Consider the following 27,957-nt stretch of genomic DNA (forward strand, 5'->3'; position numbering starts at 1 on the left):
ATGGGGCAGCAGCCTGGAAAAGTTCTTGGGGACCAAAGGAGGCCGAGTCTGCCTGCCCTGCACTTTATTAAAGGAGCAGGGAAGAAGGAGTCATCGAGGCATGGGGGCCCACACTGTAACGTCTTCGTCGAACACGGTAAGAGGTTTCTATTGGATTTCTCTTGGTTTAGTTTTGATTTGCCGAGCTAGGTGCAATATGGATTTATTCAAGGGCACGGTGCAGGTACAGAGATCCTGTACTTTGTGGAAGTCTTTTGTTTTGCTCTCTTGCTTCTTAATGCAAATCTTGTGTGATAGTTTATTAAGAAAATACTTAACTTGGGTCAGGTGGCTTGAAACCTGGGCAGAGGTTATTGTACAGCTAAATGTGAAATACAAGGAAGTAACTTTTTAACGTTGTACAAGTATCTCATTTCTGCCTTAAGCGTGTTCTTGTTTACAGTCTGGGAAAGTGTTTCATCCTTTTTGAGTTGCCTGGCCCGTAGGTACAGACCTGCCACAGCTGCTGGTGATGCTATGGCCAGTGACAAGTGTCCTTTAATTATCTTCACAAAAGGGACTCTGCTACTTGGAGGGGAAAAAAAAAAAAAAGTGACTTTTGGAAAGTTTGTGGATACTGCTGTTGTGAAAACTGGTCGGAATAAAACAGTTTCTTGTTAATTTGCTTAGCACATTTACAGCACTTTTGGTTAGTGGTTTCTCATAGCCGCTCATTTCGTGCGGTGATGGGTTTAAGTGTTAGAGGCTAAAAGCGGCCAAGTTAGGGGTGCAGCAACCCCATCGCTTCCTGGTCTTCCGCAAATTAAAAGGGGACTGAGAATCTCGGGAAAGAAGCCAGATGAAAAGCTCAGTAGAACTCAGAGGTAGGTTTAGTGACTGTTTCAAATGTTGCTTTTTTTCTTTAAAAAAAACCCCAAACCTAAAGAAATTGTAAACTGAAGGAATCTCTACAGAAGTGAGGTGCAAAAATGCATTGTTTCACTGAAACTTATTTGAGTAATCCTTGCTTTTGCACAACGCTTTTTTAATTCTAATATTCTTTGAGAAGACGCACTACTGGCTGCTGTCTTTGGCTGGAGAAGGGGATTTTGACAAAGCTTCTTCAACAGTTTTGTCCTCTCGAGGAAGTTTATCTGTGAACAAATCACAACTGCATCTGTAATCTTCGTGTAAGTAAAAATTGCAGTCTTTGCTGTGTCTGAGAACACAGTCTAGTTAGTGGAAAAGTTTTGATTCAGTTTTGTTTTAGCTGGGTTTTGCTTTCAAACTTTCTGTCACTCTGTGTTGCCAGAAGGGCCGAAGAAATCCTGTGCAGTGTTCAGCAAAGACACAGACAGAGGTCCCGTGTGCGTGCTACTGTGTTGAAATACTGTTACATCGGTGTAACTTCTTTTAATTTCCCATACAATGTTTGTGCACTGAGGAAACCGAAGGTAATTAAGGGAAGGTTTAGAGAATTTAAGGGCTAACTTGGCTGTCTGATGAGAAACCCGCTGCTGGATTTTTCCAAGCCGTGCTTTCAGTCCTGTGACATACCGGCCCCTCCACCCCCAGTTTGCTGCTTTTACTACTTTGGACAGAGTTTCAAGGTCAGATGAGCTACAGCGAGAGCGTGAAGTGCAAGTAGTACAATAGTCTAACTACCTTTGGTGTTTTGATGTAGCAGAAGAGCCAGAAATGGTCCTTTTTGATCATCTAACAGGAATAGGCAGATGGTAACTTCTTGCCAGTATGACCTGAGGTCAGAAGATCCTAGCACATTTGCAAAGAAAAATAGCGTCTCTAATGTCCGTATGCCATATGTCCACAAGAGACCTCAGTGTCTTGATTTCGAAAAGAATCAGCTTGAAAAGGGACATCAAGGCCACGACATCTGTTAAGAGAACTGCAAAAGATCAGCCTCGCTTATCCACATGAGGAAAAGTTTCTTCCTTTAGGTGTATGAAATGGTCCTTCGAAGTACAAACAGTAGAAGGCTCTACCGCCGTTGGGTTTTGTTCAGCTCTGTTTTGAGTTTGGGCTGCTCCTATCCTGAAAAACGCAATCTTAAAATAGCTGGAAAAATACAGGGGAACAAAGTTCGTTTTAGAAAGTTCTTAATTTCCCTCTATTTTTTTAATTGATAATTTGTCTTTGAAATACATAGTCTGACATACCTTAATGGACAGAATAGTATTTAGTGATTTCAGTCCTATTCAGATCTGGTGCCATAGGGTGTAGTTCATAAAAATCGGTGGTTTTTCAGGGCTTAAATTTTTGTATGTTTGTCTTCCAGTACTTTCATTACAGTTTCTTCTAAATGCCAAACACTGTATCTGGTTTCTCTGTAATACTGTGGGAACTAGTTTGTCCCACGAAAATTATGTTTCTTGCTTTTCATAACTAAGAATTGCGTAAGGAGAAATTCCAGGATGGGCTGCTTAAAGCAAACCCCTAGAGGTAGTCAAACTCTTAAAGGTACTTGTTTGAAGTTCTTGTATATTAAAACATAGGATAAAACAAAAAAATGCAGGGTTGGTAGTAGCGTGGCACTCTTGTTATGGCTGCGTTTTTGTGAAACTGTTTCATGACCCTGTTTCGGTGGGACCGCTACCTGCTAAGTTCTACTGATGCTCATTCAGCAGATACTTAGCAGGGATTTTCAGAGTGCTGAAGAACCTAACTGCTGTGGTGCTGTTGAATCTTAGCTGGAAGGGTTAGGGAATATTATCAGATACTAACAGCGTAAGGCAAGATAACTTTCAGGGAAGTAATTCCATTTTGCCATCGTCACACTCTCTATAACGCTCAAGGCAGCACATCGAGAGGCTTCTGAAAAGCAAGGAGGCAACTGGCCAGAAATCAGCTCTGCTGGTAGTCAAATGTTCTGTGAGAATAATGCAGAAAGGCTCTAAATTTTGTCATGAGCTGACAATTGAGGAGTGCATTAAGGGGGAAAAAATAATCTATGGGCAAGTTTTGGGCTGCTTTCTTTGTATTGCTGCTTTCTCCACTAAGGGCGTTTTACAAGCTGGAGTCAGGCTGCCGTGGTTACCCTGGGCAGCAGAGTAGCCCTTGATGGGATTTTACAGTCTTCATTTTGAGGCAGATTACACCATCTCTTAGATTGCTTGCAAGCGTGAAACAGAGAGAAAGTGTAAAGGCAGTGTTTGCCTCTTCCCCTGTGCTTTTCTTGGCTGAGAAGTGAGTCTATAGTTGCTGCTTTTTGGGAACATCCAACTGAGAGAAAAGCCGTGGTCAGCAGACAGTTAATGGGAAGGAGTTTGTCAATGCATTTTGAAGTTTGCATTTTGAAGTTTGCACACTAGTGTATCTTGTGCCTTTCCAGAACATTAATCTCAGTAAAACTCAAACTTCTGGAAAGAAAGGCGTATTCCCACCGGGCTCAGCTCTGATCCCAGAGTTGGCAGTAGCTAACTGGAGTGATTGGCAAACACCACACCTTCTCCAACTGTCTTGGGTGGGTGTTGTCGTGCTGAAGGATGAGCAGATTCCCTGAAGCATTTTGGTGGAACAGTACCTGCAAGCAAAAGCAGCACCTGAAGGCTCAAAAAATGGATCCTAATCATTAGCTCTGTGATGCTGAGGTGGAGAGGAGATGCTGGGATAAACTCTTCAGTGAGGTGCTGGATTTGGTCCACAGCTTTGAATTCCAGCTACTGCACAGCTGACTGTCGTGATGCGACTCGGTCAGCAGCAGAGCAGTGTTCTGAGGGGTGAAATCCTGAGCGGTGTCTCCACTCGTGCGAGGCCAAAGGGTTGAGTTTTATACGTACCCTTTGCTGTGTAATTTGTGACAGCGGCTGGAAATGGGGACCATCTTTCCATGGGCATGTTGGTGGGAACACGGTGTGATTTTTGGATTTAACAATGCAAAATTATCGTAAATAATACCTTGAAATATAGGTCTTTCAAATGATGCTATGGTTTGGTGTACATATTTGCTGCCATTGGTGCCAGTTTTATTGTGGCAGCCAGAGAAATAACTGACTTTGGAAGAAGAAGAAACCTTCTGAAGAGGTTTTGAGTATGAGCCTTTCTTATATGCTGTGTCTTGGTACATATAATGGATGGATAGATAGGTATCAAACTGGTCTTAAAACTTTCTGATTGTTTTGGGTTTGAGACATTCTGCAAAGTAATACAAATATGACTATCTGTAATGTTGGTAAAAAGAGAAGGATCTTCCTTTTTGAATCTGTGTTACACCCTTACGCTACCAGGGAGTGATAGTTGTTCAGTTTTGAGCTTTAAGTATCTTTAGAATATTGTTGGTAAAGCACTTACACAAGAATGTTCTTTTCTCAGTCTCTTGTAGTGATAAAGTGTGATCTTTCTGAGTTTCTCTTCCAGCAGATAAGTGATAGGGAAGCTTAAACGAGCTGTTTACCTTACTGTAGAGAGACAAACTCCAGGAATTGAATCCCTTTTTCTTATACCTTTAGTGCTGAATATAGCTGAAGTCAGGCTGCTGCCACCTCTTTCGTATTGAATCTGAACTTTTTTTGTTACAAGGGTGCTGAAAGTTTTAGTGCTTTAATTAGGAAGTAATTGTACAAAACAGATCCATAGCATAAGCTTGCCACAGCTGCCAGTTGGAGACATGCCCTATAAAAGTCACAATTAGGGGAAAACCCCCCCAACAATTAAAAGTATCTTTTCCCATATTATTGATTAAAAATTGTTTTTTAAGAGTCTGTGGGTTTAATAATCTATCTTGGTTTACACTGTTAAATTTCATGTTTCAACTGTTTGGATTGTGAAAATGAGTAAATTAGTTTATAATTGGTTCCTTCCTCAGGACTTAGTGATTGACCAGCGTATACAAGTAAATACACAATATTTACTGTTATAATTATGTTGGTGTTTATTATTTTTATGAAGCGCCAGTAATTTTCATACCATGTAGGAAAATGCATAATTCCAAGAAGTTTTATTTATTGTTTTGCTGTGGGTAAAATGTTGTTAATAACTGTATGGGTTTGGAATGTACTTTTATCAGCTGGGTGGTCCAGAGCAGGTTGTGATTTTGTACTCATTATCCTTTATCCTACAGGTGAGCTCAATATATCTTCTTTATGCGCAATATACATTTATTAGGTAGTCAATTGCCCATACATGGAAATAATTTAAATGAGATTCCTTCCATACTAGAACTCTGTTTCTTTAAACCCATGTAGTTACAAACCCTGCATTTGTCTCTCTTCATTATTCCTTGGGGCATTTTTTATACTCGGTCTCTGCTTCACCAAGTGCAAAACCTGAGACCTGAAAGAAACTGCTTCACCACTCCTGATTCCGCTTTAGACCGTTCACCTGAAATTGTATCGTTAGCATCGGCCTCATAGGTCTGCACTCTAAACTGGCAAAACTTTCCTTGTTGTTAGTTGGGATTTGGCAGCTCCCAAACTTTAATTTCCATCTCTATTAGGAGAGACTTATCCCCAGCTTTTGAGATCACTGCTTGTATATCCAACTTTGATGTGCTTCAGTATTAGTCTGGGTAGTGCTGACATCAGCTGCACACCAAATGCAGATTTGTTTACCGCCTCTGACTCTATCCCTTTTTCATCGTACAAAGCTATTTTTTCCCTGCTCCAATTATCAAATACCAGTAGTTTTGCTAAGAAGCTCCTCCATAAAGCTTGATCTAGGGTTGGAATGTGTTAGAAAAGAGACCTAAGACTTGGTAAACTGCTTTTCCACGCACTGAGGTGGAAGATGATGATGATGGGGAAAAGCTAATCCTTTTCCTGGGCAAAAGCAGCTGTTTTGTGCACCGGCTAATCTTTGATAACTTGCCATGTTTAAGCAGTTCATCTCCTTCATGATGAATAGGTACCGTTTGCTTGTATGCCAGACTTTCATTAATAGATTGTGCTGGTTCTGCATTCTTATTTACAGATTTTAATAGGAAGGCTATGTGAGACAGGGAGGCAAGAGAAAGCTGCAGGGTATTAGTATAGAAAAACCTTGCTTGTAAGCGATCATCTTTCGGCACGCTTCAACATTTACCAACAAACTTGCTGTATTTTAAATTGAAGAGTTTAAATCTTAAGCTCGAAAGTGAGGAGTTGACGCAGTCCCATTGCTGAGAGTTGGGAATCCTGAGTTATTAATCTCCTTACTAGAGTATTCATGTTATCAGTTTAAAGAGGAATCTTGGACAAAAGGGGTAATTAACATCCAGACAACATTAGTAAGTAAAGCTGCCTAGGGCAATGTCTTTCCTCAGTTCTTAACTTTGTCCTTTCATGAAACTTGCACATTTAATCCCAGTTCTGCACTTAGATATTAAGTGTAACTTTTCATGAAATGGCTGGAAGCTGCACAGCTCTGATGGCAAAATTTGTTATGAATCTGCTAAAATTGTGGTTTATGCTCTGGGAGGAGTCCCTTTCCACGTGTCTTGTACTGATGGGGCAAGTGTGTCCTGAGTACCAGCTTGCTTTACTGTTTGCCTAAAGTACTTTCTGAAGTTAGGCTTGAAGTTAGATTTGGGTTTTTTTTTGTTCTTTCCCAGCATTTCTTTCTTGCTGTTAGCAGTTAGGTTGTGAAAAGCATGAGCTTGCTTTTCTGCAGAGTGATTGCTGCTAATTTACATGGACGCAAGCAAGATCATCATTCTTTCATGAGCGAGGAGCCTGCCTGATTTATGTTGTGTCATCTCTGTGCTCTGTTTTTACCTAATGAATAGAATTTCACAACAGATTATTAATCATTAAGACTTTGGTTTCATTGTGTGTATTAAAGAATCAATATTGCTAGATGTTGCTTGCCTTGAGAGGCTTCTTATCCATTAGTGCTGCTTTTTGGTGCATTTATCTTTTAGACCGACTTCGGTTGCTACCTTATTCCTACCATATGAACTCAGTACTTCTCCTATGCCTTTCCAGGGCATGAGTTGTGTCCAGTCTGCCCCCCTGTAAGCTCATCTTTCGAAGGCCTGTCTGATCAGTAGCAAATCCTGTCTGGTCCAGTCTCTCCTTAAAGCTCATAAAATAGTAAAATGCTGAACCTTACTCTGCTGTGGTTTGCACTCCATTATTTGCATCAAAGAGGGAATAGTGGACTCGGAAGCGGGCAATAATGTGCGATGAAGACAATATGGAATTACGTATTCTGCTGCCTGTTAAATGGCTGGGTTTGGGGCTGGCAAAGCTTGCTGAAGTAGAGGATTCGCCCTTTGCTGACCTGCTGTTTGTTCCCTGTCCATTGCTGTTGGAAGTACGGAGTGACCCGGGCATGTTCCCTGTGTTTCCCGTCACACTGATGCTGTCGAGGAGGAAATTTCACTTACTCTGCACAACAGAATTTCCCAACGCACACGTTGACTCCATCAAGTTGTTGCAGCGAACCCAACGAGCTGATCAGCTGCCAGTCCGCGCCTGGCGTAACTGATGGCTTTTTCATGGCCTTTTTTATGTGTGTGTGTTCCCAGAATAAGCAATGTTGTTTTTCCAGAGGCTGAATGTGTGAATGGTAGTGGGATAAGGACATGGAAACTTTAAATAGGAAATTGTTCAGGCTTTCAGGAAATGTTTGCTATTTCGTTTGTGTTCAAGTTGCCCAATTTCGAAGGCCACTTTTTAGGTGCTGTCTTATTTAATGTAGCCGGTGAAGGGCTGTTCCCGAGTTCTCAGTTTTCTTGGTTTCTGGCATGACCACAGTGGGTTATCAACAGGGCTGTTACGTAGTAAACTCAACCGTTTTCACTTGGACTTTTGTGATACCTTTGTAATAAAACTTGAGAGAATTAAACTGTCATTTGATGCACTGGCCACCAGGTGTCTTCTTTGAATCTTCTTAATAACTTGCTCTGGTTAAAACAAACCCCCTGCAGTAAGAAAAGCGTCTTGGAAATGAGCAAAAGCTAATGGCAAGAACCAGGGTTAGAAGTGACAACCGTGAATTTCAGGAACAGTGGCTGTCAAGTCTCTTTAGTTACTTTTAGAGCAAATAATCTTTCTGAGCTTGCTTGCTTATGAAAAAGGTTGGTAGGTGATGTTTGCTTTTGCTGTTAATGGGAAGATCTTGCTTCCTCGCTTCCTCGAGCTCCATTTCAGCCCATTTTTCATTCTTTAAAACAACAGAAATAGTTTTCGGTGCCGTATTCCTTTTCACTTATTGCTATCTTCTGCATTTGATCTCATTCCCCTGCCTCTTTTGTTATGCCACATTGACTTTTTAAAATTATATATGTATTTTCCTCTAATACTAAATTGTGTGGCCCCCTCAGTATAGAAATTAATTCTGTAAATCCTGTGGTAGCATTGTGTCCGGCATTTCTAAACATGTGAGCTTTTCCTGGCGAGGATGCTGAGGGAATAACTGAAACCAATATTCAGCCTGTTACAGCTATTTACACAGTTGGTGTTGTCTGAATGTCAGAATTGCTATCACAAAGCTAATTGTGGTGTTACACTTTTATGAAGTCATAGCAATGCTAACAAAAGCGAAGCTGTAATCTAGTAATACTCTATTTTACTCAAATCTCTTTTGGATGTGAGAATTTTATAATAATGAAGATGATTTAGCGCATCTAGCAAAATAGTTTAAGCTATAAATATGTATGCTTGAATGGGTCTTTATTATTTTTATTAGGTCTAAGCTCTCTTCATATCCTCTGTAAATCTGACAACACGTAATGTTCGTTTTAAAAGTACATTCTAGTTTAGCCAGAATTACTGGAACAGCCATTAGAGCTATTGTTGTCTGGCTACACCTAATGTTTGCAAATAACTTAGGAAAGCTCAAAAGAAAAATTTTGAATTAATGCCAAGCTGTTATTTCTTCTTAAATATATTTAACTTGATGGATAAGAAGATGCATTTAAAATTCCCTGCAATCAAACCTTTACTTCTTTTAAGACTATTGATGGATTGCACTAAATGTGTTTGCTGTATAAGTTTTTTCCAAATGTGCAGCTATTTAATACAAAATAGATGTTCTTTACTGGAAATTAACTGGAGGGAAGACAAAGCTATTCCCATCATTTGATACTGTTGATGTTCATATAGAAGCTCCAATTTCTTTGGGCTCTGTGGATTGTCTGTTATGTCTAAATAGTGCCTCCCACACAGAGGTTTGGATGTCAAGCTGCTATCATGTTTCAGGTATTAAGTAGTAATTACTGTTACGAGGTGATCACGTAAGATGGTGTAAGTGTTGCTCAACTGTTCACATTCCATATCGATAGGAAAAAAAACCTGTTGGGGAAACTTCAGTCTAATTAGACCTCACTGCGAGAATTACTGGTGTTTTTTACCTTGCTCTTGCTAGATAGAGAGTGGGTATAGAGTGAGGCTTTGTATGACGACAAGTACAATGCCAGATGCGTTGTGTGTTTTGTATCGCTCGCTAAGTACAGCTTGCGGACGTTTTCTAGGGGTTCATTCTGGACCTGCTGCAGTGATGGGTCTGGAGAGGGCCGAATCCTAAAGGCTCTCACTGGATAGCAAAATGCACAGAGCTCATAACACCTCTTTAGGTAATATTTTGAGCGAAGCAAAAAGATGAATTAGATCAATAAAGGCTGGATTTTTGGAGGCAAATACTAGCTTTAGACGTTAATATAATAATTTTGGTTACTGCAGTTTTCCCCTCTGCAAAGCAAAGGTACTGCATGACACTTGATGCAAGACCTGCTGCGATGTTGATAAGCAGATCTGTCCTGAGAGTAATTGCGAACCTCGCTAAGCAGTAGCGTGGCTTTGTAAGCATGAGCAAAAGCACAGGATTTGAAGAATATTAAATGAAAATAGTGATCAATGCAGCATTTAGTGTCAGGTAAGGATTCAAAGAACCATGAAATGTTAACATGAAGTATTTGCATTCCACTTGTCGGAATGAGTAGCACAAATCCGGGGAGGTGGTTTTGTTCTCATTTGATAACTTAGGTCACTTCTCCCCAGAAAAGTGAATGTTACAGTGTATTGGCCATGTTCACATAATTTAGTCCTGCAGAACTACAGAGGCATTAAAAACCTCAAGGTGAAAGACGCAGACACCGACAGATCGGATGCTTTCCAGCTCAGGCATTTCCCTCATCTGCAACGTTTCCAAATTAGGAAGTGGTGGGCTTCAGCTGGACTTCAGAACCTGATGATCTGGAGCCCCTGGTATGAGACACATTTCATGGCCACCAGATAGTCTTGAATCACCCGGCGTTGAGGGTGCCTCATCACCCTGGTCTTGGTGAGTCACGGCAGCGATGGCGGAACGCTGTCCGCCGGTTGATAAAGAGTGGATGTTGTGGCTGAAATGGGGAGATTGCTGGTGAGCCGCATCTGAAATAACTGTACCGTGTGGTAACTGAAGTGCTCGGTTGGGCTGAAATATTTTAGCCGTTCTTCCTTTAAATAGCTCTGTGGATGTCACTGTTTTTAAATTCCAGAATTAGAAGGATGGCAGCTCTTCTGTGGTTAGGAGGCTTTCATCTGCTGAAGTTGTATTTCAGAAAGTTGATGTGCTGCTTGTGAAATGCTCCCCTAAGGCAATTCAAGCCCTTTGGGGAGGGGGACTGAGGACTGGAGCGAATCAGACAGGCATTTTACGTTTCAATTATTAATATAGTACTTTTTATGATTCTCAAATTGGAATTGCTAGCAGCTGAATTTTAAAAATGTACTGCTGCTAAAATTTTTAGAAGTAAAACTAACACCATGCAAGTAAAGGTGCTCTCTTCTACCACAGAGACCTCTTTACTACCGTCTTACACAACCACACTTGGATTTGAATTCTCTTTATCCTTGCTTCAGTGTGTACTGTGGTCGTATCCATAGCCAGTTGCCGCGGAGGTACCCATTTGTGCAACGTGCATAAGGGATGAGTTCACGAGAGCTTTGCAGCCTCCTTGGGAGAGTAAGGTCTTGATTAAGGGGAGGTGCATTGATAAGGGAATTGTAGGGTGCGTTTCTGACTTGTAAAGAAATTCTGATTTATTTAAAATGGATATAAATATGCAGTGTAATTAAAAACTGTTATCACAATGATGCTGAGTACAAAGCTGAACAAACGGATTTCTTTAGACTACAACAAACTGGAAGAGATTAGGTTGGACACTTTCCCTTGCTCCTCTCTCCCCATCAAAAAAGTGTTTTAAAAAAACCAAACACTGAGTGGAATGCTTTAGGCAAAGTGCTATCAAAAAAAAAAAAAAAAAGGGGAGGTGGCAGGGAAGGAGGTCTGTGGGTGAGTTGTGCTGAGAAGTTCCGTCAGCGCACCTACACCCTGACGCTGTTGCTGTGGAGCCAGCTGTCTAGCGAAGCTGTGTGAATGCAGGTCCTGCCCAAACGACGCTGCACCAGGGCCGTGGATGTTGGTGCCGGCACCTGCCTGCATTCACCTCCCCGCGCTGTGCAGCTCCTCCGAATCCTCTCGAGTACAAGTCACCCGTCCCGACTCCTGATTTCGGAGGCTGATGCGTCAATCTGAGCATCCTGGGTTTGCCGCTGTGGCGAGAGAATTGCTTTTAGCCCAGGGTCATACCTGGAATGTTTTATGAAAGGTCTGGCTTGAGGAGCTGGCCTTGCCAGGGGTTGGCCTGGGGGTGTTTTGTGAGACGCGCAAGTAAAAGCAGATAACGGGGACGGAGGGAAGGAGGATGATGGAAATGTGCCCGACTTCTCCAGGGCTCTTCTGCCGCTTCCTGCTGCGGGGGTGGTTATGAGCCAGCCTGGATGACAGAGCTCCTGTTATTTTGAAACGTAGCGTACCACAGACAAACCTCGACAAGGACCTTCGTTCCTACTTTCCCTTATGCCACCTACGCCTTTCCTCCCACATCTGGCTCTTGCATACAGTAGAAATGAAAACTCTTGCTACCAAAACCAAATAAAATGAAAAAAGCGCAGCTTTTTCTTTTACGCCTGATATCAGCTAGTGTTATGTTTGAAAGAATACTTGATATTATACAATTATTGAGAATAATTGAGCAAAATGTGTATTTTCAGGCAGAGTAACCAAGGCTTGGGTAGGTAGTGATTTCAGGGATGCGCCAGTGCCAAGGCAAATGAAATGCTGCGTTCTTCCTTGTAGCAGGGAACAGCAGTGCACGTCACGGGTAGTTAACAAGTACCTGCTTGGTTTGTTCATAAGTCTAAAACCAGATCCATTGTCTTTATGTCCTTTGTCATCATAAAGCTGCAACTTCTTGCTCTATAAGCCCATGTAAATAGGTAATAAGACTTCTTCCTAGGAGTGTTAGAGGGTTAAGAAGAGGGTGGAAGTGCCTGAAGGTACTTGAGGATGGGATAATTTGTGTTTGCTGGTTTCAGTTAGAAGCACTGCCTTTTGTAAAGGCAGTAGTGCTGATGCACAGAATGCTGTTGCATTTCGCTTTGATTTTTCGTTGGAGTGGGAGAAGATTGAACTCCTCCTTTATAGCGGTCTGTGGTAGATGCCCATCTGATAGCCACCTGTCCTGTGCAAATTTGTGTAGCGTGTCCCCTGACACTTCACACTCATCTTGTAGCTGCTCACCTTTTGTCTTCCAATGTGCTTAAGCTGATTTTTTGCTCTCTTTTGGTGTTGTGGGATTTTTATTTTTTTTTCTCTCTACCAAATTGTTGCTTTTTCTCTTGGAGAAGCAACTGTCCATCTTCAAATTGGATGTTCTTGCAGGCTGGCTGATTGCTTTGTATTCTGTCGGACTATGAGAATCCTGCTGTTGAACTGAAGGAACTGAAATCCTTGTTTAGAAAAGAAAATAATAATTTCTTACTGCCTGCTAGAAAAGCTGTTGGCCTGCACTTGCAGGTGACCTGCCAAGGATTTAAAAAAGAAAAATTGGATTTTATCCTCTCTTTTTTTCTGGTTTTAAGATGGTGAAAGCTGGCATGAAAAATGGTGGTTTTCTAAGAGGGGCTTTGTCTGCCCTAAGCAGCAAAAAAGAGCAAACGTAATCTTGTTTTTCTTCTTGGGTCAACTTTTAAGCTCTTGGATATATTAGCTTGCTATTGAAAATAGCATTTCTTTCTTTCTGCCCCTTTGTGTAAAGGGAAATAGATGCCTTGCCCACTCAATTTGCTATTTTGACATCTTTCTATAGTTCTGTGAGTTGTTCCTTCGTGCTGCATGTTGGGAAGATGGTGCTTAGAGACTGGCAGCGTCCTTTTTGGGGCAGCTGTACTTGAAGCGCCGGTGGCGCTCGGAGAAGCTGACGTGCAGACATCCCTGCTCTCCTCTCCCACTGCAGCCTGTAGCTGTTGAGCTATTGCTCTAATCACAAGAGTGTTGCAGTCTCGGATTGCTGCTGCTGTAATTAAACAGATAAGTTTGTGAATAGTCTGATTTTAGTCAATACTTTGGCAGTCTCTAATGTGCAAAATACTACCTCCAGCTTCTTAGTGGAAACAAAAAATCAGACTTGTTCTTGGGAAACTTGCTTTTCAGCTTTCTTGATGAGACTGATCAAAGTTTTTACCCAAACTTATCTGTATGGCTGGATCATACTGTCTGAGTGAATGAAGCCTGAAGGGTTATGTGGACAGAAGACTGTTGTGTGTTATAATAAAAAACCTTGTTTTGAAAACCTGTATTTTTCTCTTAGATTGTGATGACATGGGATGAGTCTTTGATTTCCACTTTGTTCTCACCGGTTGTCGAGGTCTGACCTGGAGCTTGCTGGGAGGCTGACGGTGTGATTGCAGCACTTTGGTGCAGGACAGACATTCCCCACTTCCAGTTCAGACACTTTCTTTCTCATTCAGCCTGCTGATTTTTATTTATTTTAACAAACAGTAGCAGAAATTGAAGAAACAACGCACAGGTCCACCTCACACCAATTTCCCTTCTTCCATCAGCCCTGGCCAGAACAGTGATGGGAAAGAAGAAATGTAATTGTAGGAAAGTGTTATGTGTCTCCTTCATACAGTCAACCCTGTACTTTAGGAAAGATTGTATTGCTGGACTCAATAGTCCAGAAACATTGTTCTTTCATTTTTCCCATGTTCTCCCTTTCCTGCAAATATTATTTTCATAAGATGCTCTCTGAATTAATGCAATTTATTTTTTTATATGAACGATTGTCTTTCTAGTGTTGTCAAATAATCCTTCCAGCTGAGATTGAGTTCATCATTCAGCATCCGTGTTCAAAGAAAACGTCTTAAGGATTACAAACAGCTAAAAGCCAGGAGGAGGCCATCTTGCTTTTGAGATCCTTTGGGCTTTGAGATTTTGGTTCATAGCACTTGGTATTTTTTTTTACCTCATGTCTAGGGACATTTTATCATCCTCCTCTTTCCTGTTCCAAGCAATTACCATTTATTTTATCTTCAAGCAGCAGCCTGTGGCAATAAATTTTAGGGAATTCCTTCCCGCCCTTTATTAAGCCCTACATAATAGCTTCCGCTACTCACTCATACATTCATTAAGAAGAATTAAATGAGTGCTGGCGGCCATTAGCAGAGCGTTTAATAACCTCTCCAAGGGAAGGTGCAGCAGATTGGAATAAATGAACAGCAGCAAAAACAAATGAAATAACTTCATAGAATATGCCTAACTAGTTTGTTCTCAAAACCCCAACTTATTTACATGAATGTAGCACTTTAAAAGGTGCTGGTTTGAGACCCCTGTCAGAGGAGTCCTCAGTTCAGAAGATCCGCAGGGAGTGACAGTGAATGCTTGGCTGTGGTGCCGGGTGGAAGGGTTGTGGGCTTTCTTAGGGAGAGAAAGGGCATTTTAGTATGTCCTGCTCGCTTCCCCAGCTGCTGACGCTGTCAGCAAGGCTGATGGCTGCGCTTACGGGTTGCAGTGAGGACATCTGTCTGGTAGGAACTGGGCCATAACTAATAGCTCATCTCATCTGGTATCAGCCACACCGCAGTCTTTGGATGCTGGGGATGGCTGATCCCTGCCAGGCTGGGTTACATGAACAACCGAGGGCTGTTACCAGTAAGCAAATGACCCCCTCTGCCGCCAGTTCTTCCGTTTGAAGAAGGTTCACTCTCAGCTGACGTTTGCCCTAGGAGGGAGTGTAATTACCCCTAAATGGCTTTTCTGAAATAAAGATAATTTAGCAGGTATCATTGCAAGCAATTTGCGTAGATCTCAACTTGTAAAGCCCCAGGACTACTGGTAGACCTGGCGCTGCACGTCGCCCCGTGTGGAGTGGCTGAAGAGTTCTGCTGCTAGCTCTAGTCCTTTCCACTACTTACAGCATTTTAATGTCCGTATGCGGAGTCTGGTCTGTGCAGACGAAGGGAAGTCACTGGGGCTCGTGTGGATTAAAGTGCTCTTTTAACAGATTGCAAGGGTGCTTAGGGGGATACGTGCTTCCTCTTGTCTCGGTGGAAAATAAACTGAGCTTCAAGATGACACCAGCTGCTGTTTCACTGGTCTGCTCCTGAGTGTAAATTGGGATAGCTGGGCACACTGGCTTCAAACGAACGCTGTACACACGTAGGACTTCCAGTGTCATAGTCAGTGTATCTCAGCCTTGCTCAGCAGCCTTTAGTCCTCCAGGATCTAATGCTGCTACGTTGCTTTAACACACTTCAAAGCTTCAGACTGACTTTTACTTGAAAAATAGAAAAATTCTGGTAAATAAAAAAGGTGAAGATTTTACAGTAGTAGTTTTTATGGCTAGTGTTTGATAATGGAAATGCTGACAACCTTGATTTTAATTCATTTCACTGTTAGCTGTTTTAGAGGTAAAAATATCGTGATTCAAATGTCATTCAGGTATTGTGGATGACAGATTTTTGCTGAGATCTTTGTGAGGTGTTTTTCTGTAGTCATTTCCAATCTCATTTGAGGAGCTCAACGAGTTGAGAACAATGACATGATAATTGCTGTTACTGAACCAAAGACGCAGTTTAAGACTTTTACCTGGATCACTACATTTGACTGATATTTTAATTTAGTTTTTTTTGAGCAGATGAAAGATAATGAGAACTGGTTTGCGGTTGGAAATACTTGCATTGGAGAATTCCTAATTTTTTTTTAATTATTGTTTTTCCCTACTTCCTAGTATATATGCAAGTTTCCAGTTTTAAATGCTTCATTATATTTTAAGCATTAACAGTATATGAATGGAGTGAATCTGCATAAATCATTTCAATATGTGATATGCTGCTAAGATGCTCAGAATATCTTATTGTTGTCTCTGTGCCAGATAATAGCTCAGATAATAGCTTTCAGACACATTGTAAATAACATTGGAGAGAGATGGTATGGACTTCTTTTTAATGTACAAATGTATATATGGACCTGGTTATTTGCATTGCTTTTTAAATGGCCTAATCACCTGTCATCTAAGGGAAGAAGTAACTGGTGGAGGGGAAGATTCTGATAGAGCAGGTTGGTTTTGGATCTGTCTCATCGTGTGATACAAGGACAACAAAGTGTTACTCAGAGCAGAAATGAGCCTGTAGCTTAGCTGAAGAGCAGGATGAAATACTGATGATGAGCTAATGTATTCTTACGGGGTCACTCCCCTGCTAGTAAACAGCAGCGTTGGCAATTCTTGCCATTTTCTTGCAAGTTTGCAGTATTTCACAGTTGAGCCCTGCCTTCTGAATGCAGGCAGTAAAAGCATTAAACGCAAGCAGTGAACAGCTCTACCTCCTTCTCCGGTCTTCCTTCTCCCCCCACCGCTTTCCTTGTGGTGTGAGTTGGTGGTACTGGAGCAGATCTCTCTCCATTTTAATTATGCTGGAAGCTTTTGTCGCAGATTTGAGAAACTTAGTTAAAGGGACAACATATAAATAACAAATGGTTGCCCTCGTGCTAATAAAAGCTAAAAATTGTAATAGTATCTTTGTTGGTTTGAAACGCTTCCCCTATCTTTTCCTCCTCTCCAGTAATATAAGCCGTTCAGCGCTCTGACATTTGATCTGGAGTTCAGGCAAGCGGCAGCTTGCTAATGGATTTCTGATTGTTCTCCTGGTCCATTCTCCTCCTGATGAATGGCGCAGAGTCTGCTCTCGCGGTCTGGGGAACTGATAAAAACACTTTGCCATCATGTCATTACGTTTCTCCGGGAGAGGAAAAGAGCAGATTTCCTCTGCTGTCCCGATGGCTTGCCATCCTGCTCAATTAGAGAGAGAGAGGAGCAGCCTCCTTACTTGAAGCTGAAATTAGTTTTACAGCTTTTATTAGGTCTTTCCTGGGCGGCTGGTGGAATCCCGATTTGCTCTGGGGAGGCTTGAGCAGGCTTTCCTGCTGCTGTTTCACTTTGTGAATGCCTTAAAGCACTGATGTTACACAGCTGACTGATGTAGGGTTTCTCTGGGGAGATGTGTGTTTGGGGGGAGGCTTCTCTGCCTCCTGGATAAAACACCTTTTTGTGCCAGACCTCTACATTTCAGGCAGATGTAGTCACGTCTGCCTGGGGTCAACACACACAGTCGTCCCCCCCTGCCAGAACTGCCTTCAACAGGGCTATTATGCAAGGAGCTCTTAAATGTGCTTCGACTGTGGGTTTAATAGCTCAGGTTATATGGGTTTGGGATGCCTATTCTAGGACTTGTGGGTGCTAGTGGGGAAATTAAGGATGATCTTTTTAGTTCAGTTGTTATGGGATAACAAGCATCCTGAAAATAAAATACCAATGTAGAAAACCCCCTTAATCTAACGAATGATTAACTGAAATGTTCTTATCAACTTAAAACCAGCATTCACAGCCCCTTTACCATCCCTAACAACTTTACCCAGCTCATTCCTTTCCCTTGAAGGATTGATTCCCTTGCAACTACTCCTGGTGAGCTATACAAGTGAATTTTGGGCTTTGTAATTAAGATATCTTAAGTTATTTCTGATTTGTCAACATGACTAATGAAAGGGGGGTTATACATTACCGCTTCTTTCACTGCTACGCTCTTGCATGTGGAGGCATTTTGGGGGCTTTGTGGGTGTAAATCAGCAGTTTGCCAGCCTGCAGACTTGGATTGCTGGAGTAACAGCACAGCTTAGCCCAGTGAGATCCCCTTCAGGCTGTGCACCCGCGTGTTTTGTTTCCTGTAAAACTCCGGGCTAATTTAGGCATGGGCTTTGAGCTCGTTGAAGATAGCTGGTGATAAACTGTGTTGTAACAGACCTATGTAATAAACACTAATAATGCCTTGTGATATGTTTTATTCCCATGATCTGAGAAACACCTGCTGTGTGATTTACTTGTATTTCAGTAGATAGATCTTCTCCCCTTCCCAGTTTTTTTAAAAAAAAAAAACAACTAATGAATTGTTGGCTTAGTGCTGGTTTGTGGCTTAAAAGTTCAGGCTGTGAATTTCTCCTTCACAATCTCATTATATTCCACAGCAACCTCTGTAGGCCTAGTTCAGATAAACAGTATTAATGTGTATTAAACTCCAGACCTTGTATGCATGGACTATGCTGTCTTTCCCTTGCACAGATAAGTTGTTATCAAGGTTAAGTTCCTTCCATGCAGGCAGTTGCCTCTAGGGAGAGCTGATGTACAATATAGGAGTGCTCTGTGGGTTTTCAGAAGCGATATTTATTGGACTCCTCCTTTTATGAGGAGAGCATCATTTGCTCAGCACATGCTGTCTTTTGGTAGGATTTTGGAATGATACTCCCATAGTTGTAAGAAGCTTTTAAGCAAGATCTTCATGCTTCTGTCAAAAGAAGGCCAGTTTATCTTCTTTTGCTATTACTCACTTGTTTTGACTGGTATTCTCGCCGTTCCCACTTTCCCTGTTTTTATGCTCTTTCTGCCTCTTTGTTTAATCTCAAGTCACTTCAGAAAATGCAAGCTGGCGTGATTGCCTGCAAACCTACTATGGCTCATGGATTAGTTTCAAAGTCATCGAATCTGGACCTACAGAGCGCTCGTCACAGGAGGGCTAATGTTCAGGACGTAGTATCTGACGGTGTCACGTTGCCCAGTATAGTCCCTGCTGAGATATGCAGCTGGAGCTGGACTCCTCGCTACAAGCCAGTTGATAATTTTAACTCATAATAGTTATACCCCTGTCCTGTGGACAGGCTAATACCAGCTATCTGGACAGGCTTCTGTTATCTCTGCATTCTTAGTGCAGAAAATGTGAAAATGTGCTTCTTTTTCCGGTGGATCCATAATGCTTTGGTTTAGTAACTGTTTTGGGGCGTTGTTTGCTGTTTGAACTGCAGCCATTTGGGTTTTTTCTTTTTTTTTTTTTTTGAAAGGATGCCAGCAGAACAGCATATTCAAATGTTTCCAAACTTTCCCAATTGTGTAGAAAATAATCACTGTGCCAGAACCACCAGGAATCAATCTTATCATACATGTTTTTTTTCTTTGATTGCAGTCTTGCTGAAAGGCAGTGTTTAGGCAAACATTCCTTTTTTTGTTCCCTGGGATGGGTTGTCAGTTTGTTAGATTTCCAGCAGCCCTGTGTGTACCTTTGGAAGAGTTGGGATGTAGCAGGTCGTTTTCTGCCTTTGTTCACTGCTAAGCAATTAGAAAATAATGTATGGCTTTGTTTCTGCTTTTGAATCCCTTAAGAAAATGATGGCATATCTTTAACCCAGGAACTACGGCACTGAGACCTCCGCATCAGAGAGAAGCTGTTCCTCATCTGTGTTAGCGCAGCACTGGGGCACTTTGCTGCTGATTGGGCCCTTTGGCTGTTACTTAAAATTAAATGAATAATGAATTTTCCCATTCAGCCAGAACTGGGTAAGTGGTAGAAGTGATGTACGTGCTAGATCCCTGCCTGGGAGCAGCAATGTGACTGAAAAATCAAAGGCAGTTCAGGCACACTGGCTGATGCGCACGAGCACGTGCATGTACGTGACATCGTTAGTACTTTAGGGTCCGTCTCCCCCTCCACTTGCAGGTGGTTGCTGCGTATAACAAGCAAATGAGGTTTTATCCTAACCCAGTAAAATATTTGTGTGGTGAGTATGGAATTAGTGCCTGGGTTTGTTGATTATCTAATAGTGTGGTCTTCATCTGTTTAACCTGTTGAAGGTTAATTAAAAAAAGGAATGGCCAACATAGCGGCCTTATTGTTAATCTGAGTATGACTGGGCAGAAGTAAGAAGTGCTTTGTGCACTGAAATTGGTTTATAAGCCTTTTCTAGATTGCCTTCCCTCCGCCCCCTGCTCTATGCCTGGCATTTTTTTCCCAGCTTGACATAAATATTTGGCTAAGGCTAAAGGGATGAACAGAATTACATACTATCAGCAGAATTAAGAGGGGAAAAAAAGTTCTGCCAATCACATCATGTGCTGGGTAGAGCAAAGACTTGACTTAATGCATCTTATTGTATTTGGCCTATGCTAAGCAGGATGAAGATACAGTGGGTGCAGGTCATCGCCCACTGCGCGTTTCCCAGGCTTTGGGAGAGCCCTCCGTCCAGGAGTTTCAGCAAGCTGCGGGCTGGAACGAGCGGCATGTGTTGGTACCCGCTCTGCAATGTGACCTCTGCTGCATTCCCCAGGCTCATTCTTGGCATAGCTTGGCCTCTCCATCCCCACCCCCTGTCCTGGCTGGTTCATGGTCAGGCTGGAGAACCCTGGTAACCCCAGCAGCATGACTGCTTCACGGTAGAGCCGGACCTGAGGCACGCTTAACTGTTTGCTTGGAGGCTAGAGATCGCCTCTGGCACTGAGCCCACCATGGCACAACAGAAATGGCGTGGCAGGAGGGGCCGGCAGGTAGAAAAGGCTCTTGTCCCGTGCCTGGTGTGTACCAGGTGTGCGAAACCAGACAGCCGGCACTGCTCTCCCAGCGACGCAGAGCTCGTGTAGAGGAGAGGTGGAAAACACCGGTAAACTTCCTGGCTTAGGCAATGGCTGACGTTAAATTTTATTTATGTGGAAGAAAAGAGCCAACTGTACCTTTGTTGGCTTGTCCAGCTTTAGACCTGTTCAGCCTCACCATGTGAAGATGCTTATCCTTGTTAAGGGTAGGGTGACCTCTTCCAAAGTAATTTAAACTAAACGGAAAAAGAAATCCATAATGCTGGAGTTAGTGGCAGATAATGGGTTATATGTCTTTACTTGTGACCTTTGGATTATAGCAAAATGCCTAACAGGCAAGCCCTTTTGCCTTGGGTTTTCTTGTAGGATGTGCTCATCAGCCTGAGAACAGCTGTTGGTATGAGACGTAATTGAGGTTTAATTGGACATGTCCATTAGGAGGACAGCAAGTAACACTGGGAGAAAATAAAGGGAACAAGCTGTGAAGGTTTAAAAGAAGAAAAAAAAGAAAGAAAGAAAAAGAATAAACTGAGACATGTAAGCTGATGCAATATTGGCGCAATGGAGGAGCGAAAAAAGAGGCTGAGGAGCCACGCTGGAGCCAGAGGGCATTAGAAGAGCTGAGCTGGCGGATCAGATCTCAGAAGTACAGTTGCTTGGATTATTCTGGGACAGAAGAGGAGCTGAGGAACATCAGGGCATGAATTTGAAGAGCTTGGAAGTGAAAAGGAGTGGTATTTTGGATGACAGAAGTATAAATGGAGAAGGGCGAGAGGCCTGTTAGGGTGAAGTAACAAGTGGGAAAGTGGTTTGCTGGAGGGCCCTGCAGTTCTTGGAGGACGTGTGGTAATGCTTATGCCCCGATGAATGGGAGTGGGTGTTGAATTACTAGCAAAAATGCCTTTTCTCCAAAATATCATTGTTAATCTATCTTGGTGTCAGTGCTCTGTTTAAATAGATGTTCACAGCCCTTGCTTTTGTCATGTTGGAGTTTCAAGGGGTTTTGTTTATGTCAAGCATATTCGCAGTGACACAAGGGAGGTGAATTGCTCCTCAAGTGGTACGTGTCCCTGCTGCTGCTTGAGGAAAACAAAACAAAACTCCACAAATCCAAAGCCTATCCAAAAAATATGCTCCCGAGCCCTGCTTAGCAGACCAGTTTGTCCTGGTGGAACTGTAGGAGTGGGAAAACCTGAGTGAACACTCCTTATCTTCTCTGAAGCTCTGCAGAAACTGAGGCATTGAGAAGTGCAGCGGATTGTCCTTGGCCATGTGGGTGTTCCAGATTGGGACCAATTGAAGACTGACGTCCGTTGTGGATTGCCTAGGATGTTTTGCCCTATAAATTCTAGCCAAAATGAAAATAGTTCCCTTAAACAAAATATTTAGGCAGACTCTATTTAAACATCCCCTGGAGTTTCCTTTCTTTCAAACTGCGTGCCAAAATACGTTTGAAAATTCTGCTGTTGAAAGCAGAAAACTGCACGTTAACAGTTTCCATCGAATTTTCTAATTGTGAGCATGTGCATTTAGTGCCTTCAGAATTTCATCACGCCCTTTAGCAGAGTTGCTTCAAACTCTTTATGGAGGGAAGTGCCTTTTCCTCAGAATCTGGGAATGTTTGAAATGTTGAGGACAGATTTTAGGATCTCTTGATGAGAAGGTTAGCCTGGTGCTTAGAGCAAAGTCCTGGGAGCTGTAAAAGTGCAGGGCTATTACGCTAGCTGAGCCAATTGACTTTCCTCTCTGTATGACCTCCAGCAAGTCCTCAGACCTCTTTGCATATCATTCAACCCAGCTGGAAAACCTAAGTAAACAGCAGGAATCTTGCTGGAAGCCAGAAGCCTCGACTGACTGAGTTATTCTGGGGAAATGAAATAAGTCATGAATTGGAATCAGGTAAACAACATGTACATTGGATTGTTTTAAAGAGAAGATAATTCTGTAAATATCCAAAACAGCTTTAATTTGGCTTAGTTTGAATGGATGGAGTGATTGCTCTGTCCTACTTTACAGCAAAGGGAGAAAAAAAAAATGATACTTGCAGTTTCCCTTTTCATCAGACTGTTTACAGAGTCTGTAGAAATCGAGTTAATCAATATTTCTATTAGACACATGCTTGGGCCCCATGCCACAAGCACTCATTTTTAAACCCTTCAATCTTGTATCATTTATGGAGATTGTATTGTCAGAAATAGTGCTGTAAATAATTTATTTTGCTGCCAGTGCTTTTCTAAAGGTCTCTAGGCGTGATGCAAGATTTCCTCCAGGAGCTGTAAAGCTTCCAGATCAGTTTGTTGTGGCAAAGGGGTTTGTTTTTTTTTTGAGAGAGAGAGACAAGTAGGATGGTGGAAATGATTGGTTATTTCACAAAGTGGCTGGCGGCTGTTTCTTTTGCCTCGTTATCGTAAACGAGAGTAGAGCAATTAGTAAGTGAAATTATTGCCATCATGTTGTTTGGTGGGTTGCGTGGAACGAGTTGTTTCTCAGTGCGCACAACCTCCTGAAACCGCGGACGTCCCTGTCCGAGTCGGTGCCCCTGCCCGTGGGTTTGTACCCCACGGATGCGCCGGCTGGCGGTGGCCAAGGGGCAGCGTGCGGTGGGAGCTGTCAGCTTTCGGCCCTGCTGGGCTGGGGTGAAGGTCTGTTGGTGCTGTCACAGGTAACGTGCCTCAGCGCAACACATCGTGGTTCTCAAATCGCGTTGTGCAGCTACAGCCCAAGTGTGGAGACGTCACTCTCTCAAGTGACGCCGTTTCTAACTAGACTGTCGGTTGCAGAAGAAATGTGGCACCGCCTTCTCTTTGTGTTGCCCAGTGCAAATCCTTCATGGACTGCCTGGGTCCCCTCTCCTCCAGGCAGGCGGTGAACATTCATCCTTAGCGATCCAGACTGGTTGCAGCTGGGTCTTCCAGCCTGCGACGGAAGACTGAAATCTGTCAAATTTCTGTGACTGCTCAGAGATGACAAACTGTGCTGATTGAAGACAAAACGCTGTAACAGGCCTAAACAAACATCAGCTATATACTGGGAGGCTTGCAAGAAAGTCTCTATTTCCAATTTACTTTTCAAAATATTCCCAGACCTTTAACCCTTGTGGATTTCTGGGTAATAAGTGCAAAGAACTAACTTGGTTTGCTCCCCAAACAAATTAGAAGGCAAGTATCTAATAGGAAAGCAGGCACAGGTAGGCTAAATTGTCTCCACAAGCTTTGTTTGCTGCAAGTTTAGACCCAGAGAGCTGATTTAGCCTTAGCTATGGTATATCAAAGCATTGACAGCCAGTTGTCCAGAGACCACTTGGGTATCGTGCTCCATCACTGTGCTCTGGTAGTCTCTATCCAGTGATGACCTGCAAAGATTGGTGGTTGTTGATGTAAATCTTAATGATTCCTGGAATTGCCTTTGCCTGTCCTCACTCATCTTCAGTTATGTGTAGAGAAGGCAACAACTTCAAATGAATTAAGACTATAAGCAACTTAAAAGAAACTCTGGCTTTTTGCTTGGCAGGCGTAACGAAAAGCACAGCCTGCCTGCTGTTGTATTGCAGATGACAATATTTACAGGTATCGGATGAAGCAAACAGATCCTGTACTTCCTGCATGGATCGTGATGTGCCTGATGCAGCTGAGGAGCCTCCTGTCCCCCTGGGCATGAAACTGGTGCCGTTTGCTAACAGCTTAGCCAGCCAGGCTCCAGCTTGATCAAGAGGTGAATCCTCAAATGCCTGTTTTGCATAGATGTATGTATTCTTAAAAATTGCCTTTTTTTAGTGCTTTGGGAAACCACCAAATATCATAGTTAAAAATAACCCGTATAACTTCATGTCAGGTATAAAACATTGTATTTTGACTCAAGTTGTAGATTAAAGTGGGAGGCTGTGTCTTTCCTCCTTTTTGTTTTAAACAAGCTGCATCCTTTATTGGCCTCCCCTGTGTGCCTCTATTGAGCCCCCAAGGTAGCCATTTCATATGAAACAGTATCATTAGGCTTTGTTGTTAATGATTTTTGTGCTTCAAAGGAAAGGATCAGAAACTGAATTTATCAGTTTTTATACCGAAAAAAACCAAACCTCACGCTATTTGAAGTTTCCTTCTGAGATCATTTTTTTCAGGCTTATTTTGGCTGTGTTGCATGATCTATCCTGACATTTCTATTAGTGTGCTTGGATGTACAGGGCGTCTTGGGACAGTGGATTTTTCGGTTGTGTCACTTCAGCTCATGGTGTATCTTTTTTTTCCAGCCGCCCCGGTGTGGTCTGCTGACCCCAGCGCAGCGGTTCGTAGCTCTGCCACTTGGTGACAGTCTTTCAAAATAAAACTATCACTGGTGAAATGAAGGTTCGAACTTAACTGACTAGCCTCTGCTTCTCTACAGCAAATCTCACTACAAATAAGTACTGGTGTATAAGAATGTATTTGGATGTGAAGTAGAGATGTAGATAGCTAGCTCTCCGATGGCAATTTGCTCTAAATGCTGCATTATCAGTTCCCATTAAATCACTCTGTGGAACATGGTGTGCTGGTAGGACATTCTTGTGGAGCAATCAAATGCGGTAAATGACAGGTCTCCATCGCTGGAGCGTTGCTTAAAGGGGTTGTCATCAGGGGTGACACATACCCACATGTTCACACCTTGTGAGCAGCCTCTTAAAGGCTGTTCAAGCCACCTTGCTGGTCTCTCCAAAGATGCATACAAAGGCACAGTCTAGGTGCTGGTGAGGTCTCTGCTCATTTGCTCCAGGCAGTGAATCTGTTAGCTGGCCTTTTTTCAAGTGAAGAAAGTATGTTTTAGGCAGGTTTCCTGGGTGATGTCTTTCTGTCCGTAGCTGGTCCATACCTAATAACTTGCAGCCAAATTTAACCCAGGAATAGAGGGAGAAGCAGGGAAAACTGTCAACCTTCCTGCCCAGTAAGAGCTAGTCAGTCCAGCATATATGTCATGCTGGATTAACCGCAGCATACCTTCCTGAAGTGGAAGGCCAAAATATAAAAGGTGTTGGGGGAAGCTTTACGCCTTGTACTGTGGGGAGAAGAGTCTGCCCGGGAGCTGAGGGATGGGTGTGAGGAGAGACTGAAAGTCGCTCTCTGTTTCTCCTATCTCTTGTACAGCGTGTTGCACAGACCCAGACAGCTGCTTTTTCCATGTGGCAGGCAGACAGATCTGAGGCCGTTCGTTTGGGGTGGGGGGGGAGTATAGATATGTCTCTGCAGGGCAGGACTTGGGCAGTGCTTGCCCTCCTGGTCAGGCTTTCTGCAAGCTTTCCATCTTCCTATTCCCCTTCCCGCTCCCCCCATCTCCCTTTCTCCCACCTTTTCTGGTGGGCCAGGCACACAGGTCCCGCCTTAAACTTTGAAATCCACTTTTCACAGCCTGGTTTGAATTTCCTGGTAGTGCTCAGAAATCGTATTCTCTGTCCTCTCTAGCTAAGGTTAAAGACTAAAAAAGGATGAGTTTGTTTTTTCTTTGAAAAATTCTACATTGGCTATTATCTGGGTTTCAAATACAGTTCCTAATAAAGGACAGTAGGTACAGTTACTGTGACGGAGACCAACTGTCTGAGTTGTGGAACTGCTGAGGTCCCACTTTGTAGGTCTTTTTTACATTTGTTTTCTACGATCAAGAAAAGCTAGTTCAAATGTTTGAATGAATAACTGTAGCTCACAAAAGATGTCTTACAATGTGTCCTTTGCTTTGAGGGGCTTGTGTTTTGAGAAGAAAATGACCACCATTGTGTCTTTTTGTGCTGGGATCTATTTTGGCCACCAAAATTGCACATATTTACTTCCACGTTCTTTCTTTTATTGAATGTTTAACCCTTTCGTTCCGCTGAATTTTATCTTCTCTTTCTGTTCAACTCTGGTAAAATTCTCCCAGAATGTCAGAGCAGTGGAAGAAAATGAAAAATTAGCAGTTTGCTCTTTTTGTGCTTCTGTACAGCAACATGTTGGCTGTTGAACCCATCTAGTATTGAGCTATTTTAGTGGTTTTTGTGATGCTGGTGCCAGGAGAACCTTTTAGCAGCTACAGTCCTGGAGCAAATCGGTAATCTCCAGGATCTGGGATCAGTTTACTGGGTTTCTGAAATCTGGTGTACTACAAAGTGAGATAGTTGTGTTCAGTTGGGCACAGAATTGTGAAGCGACCTGATAAAGTCAAAGCACTAGTGCCTTCAGTGGTTTTAATTCATTTATGTAAAATTTGCAGCTATATCTCAAGATTATAAGACAGAAAGAATACCTGGTAAAGACTAGAGCTTCCTCTAGAGTAAACCAGCTTAATGGGGTTGCTGAAGGCAACAGAGAGATTCTGATGTAGGGCTGCTCCTCACCGAATGCAAGGTTTCAATTAAAACATAAATATTACAGTGGCAGTTTCCTTCTTGAATTTTGCTTGTTCCTTAAATTCAAAGGGCAGGAACATTGGCCTTCTAGATAATGATTTTCCACTTTCAGCATCGTGAGACCTCTGTTTCGGGGCTGTGTGACGGGGGAGCGTGGGTGCCTGCACACCGCTGGCTGGTTGAGCAAGATTTCTTAGTTGAGGGCTGGACAGCAGGTGAGCAGGAGAAAGTCAGGCTTCCCGTAGACCGTGAGAGCAATGCCCTTATGTTTCCATCTTGCTCAGCGCCAGACAAAAGGTCGTTCCCAACACAAACTCTGAGGGATTCTTGGTTTTTTGCAACCTGAGGTATGCACCAGCCTCTCCTTGTGGTGTGCATGTCTGCTGGTCTCTGACATCGGAGGACAGCAGTCTCCCTAAGCCGTCTTTCTGTCTCTAGCAGCAGTATAACCTCTGTCTGGGCAAAGGATACTGTCTGCAGTGCTGCTTCAGCTGCTGCTTTCAGACAGCCTCCCCTCTCAGCTTCTGATTCTTAATGGTTTGGAGAGGACAGAAGGGGGAGGAGGGGCAGAAATCCTCCATATTCCTGATTTTGACATGGCACCAGTGATATAGATTGGTTTTCATGCCATATGTTTATGGCAGGGCACAGTTCCCTTCTGTAAATCTTCTGATGCAGAGAGTAATACTCAGAAAACATATTTTTATTACTGAAGGTGTAGGATGCTTTAGAGTTACCTTGTTGAGCTCAGAGTTTCCAACACAGTAAAGCATGTTTCTGAGAGCGGTGGACTAGCAGCACCACAGGCGCAGTCTGGCCCTCTTCCAGCAGGCTGGTATCAAACTTTGTGTTGTTTAAGTAGCTAGTTTGGGACACTTGGCGCATGACCACAGCCAGAGGACAATATATTGGATTATTTAGATGGCTTGATGTGCTGGGGAGCTGAATTTTGACTCCGTTCCTT

The 27,957-nt window shown here is 42.8% G+C and overlaps 1 protein-coding gene across 1 annotated transcript in view; it reads left to right on the plus strand.

Moving 5' to 3' along the window:
- ABL1 (ABL proto-oncogene 1, non-receptor tyrosine kinase) overlaps nt 1-27,957 on the plus strand; it is a 78,438-nt gene continuing 50,481 nt past the window's right edge. Inside the window, exon 1 of the mRNA XM_009950503.2 lies at nt 1-136. Coding sequence (XP_009948805.1) covers nt 1-136 — 136 coding nt within the window. The remainder of the gene's footprint in view (nt 137-27,957) is intronic.

Source organism: Leptosomus discolor, chromosome 19 (assembly GCF_034619465.1).
Source record: "Leptosomus discolor isolate bLepDis1 chromosome 19, bLepDis1.hap2, whole genome shotgun sequence".
NCBI lineage: Eukaryota > Metazoa > Chordata > Aves > Leptosomiformes > Leptosomidae > Leptosomus > Leptosomus discolor.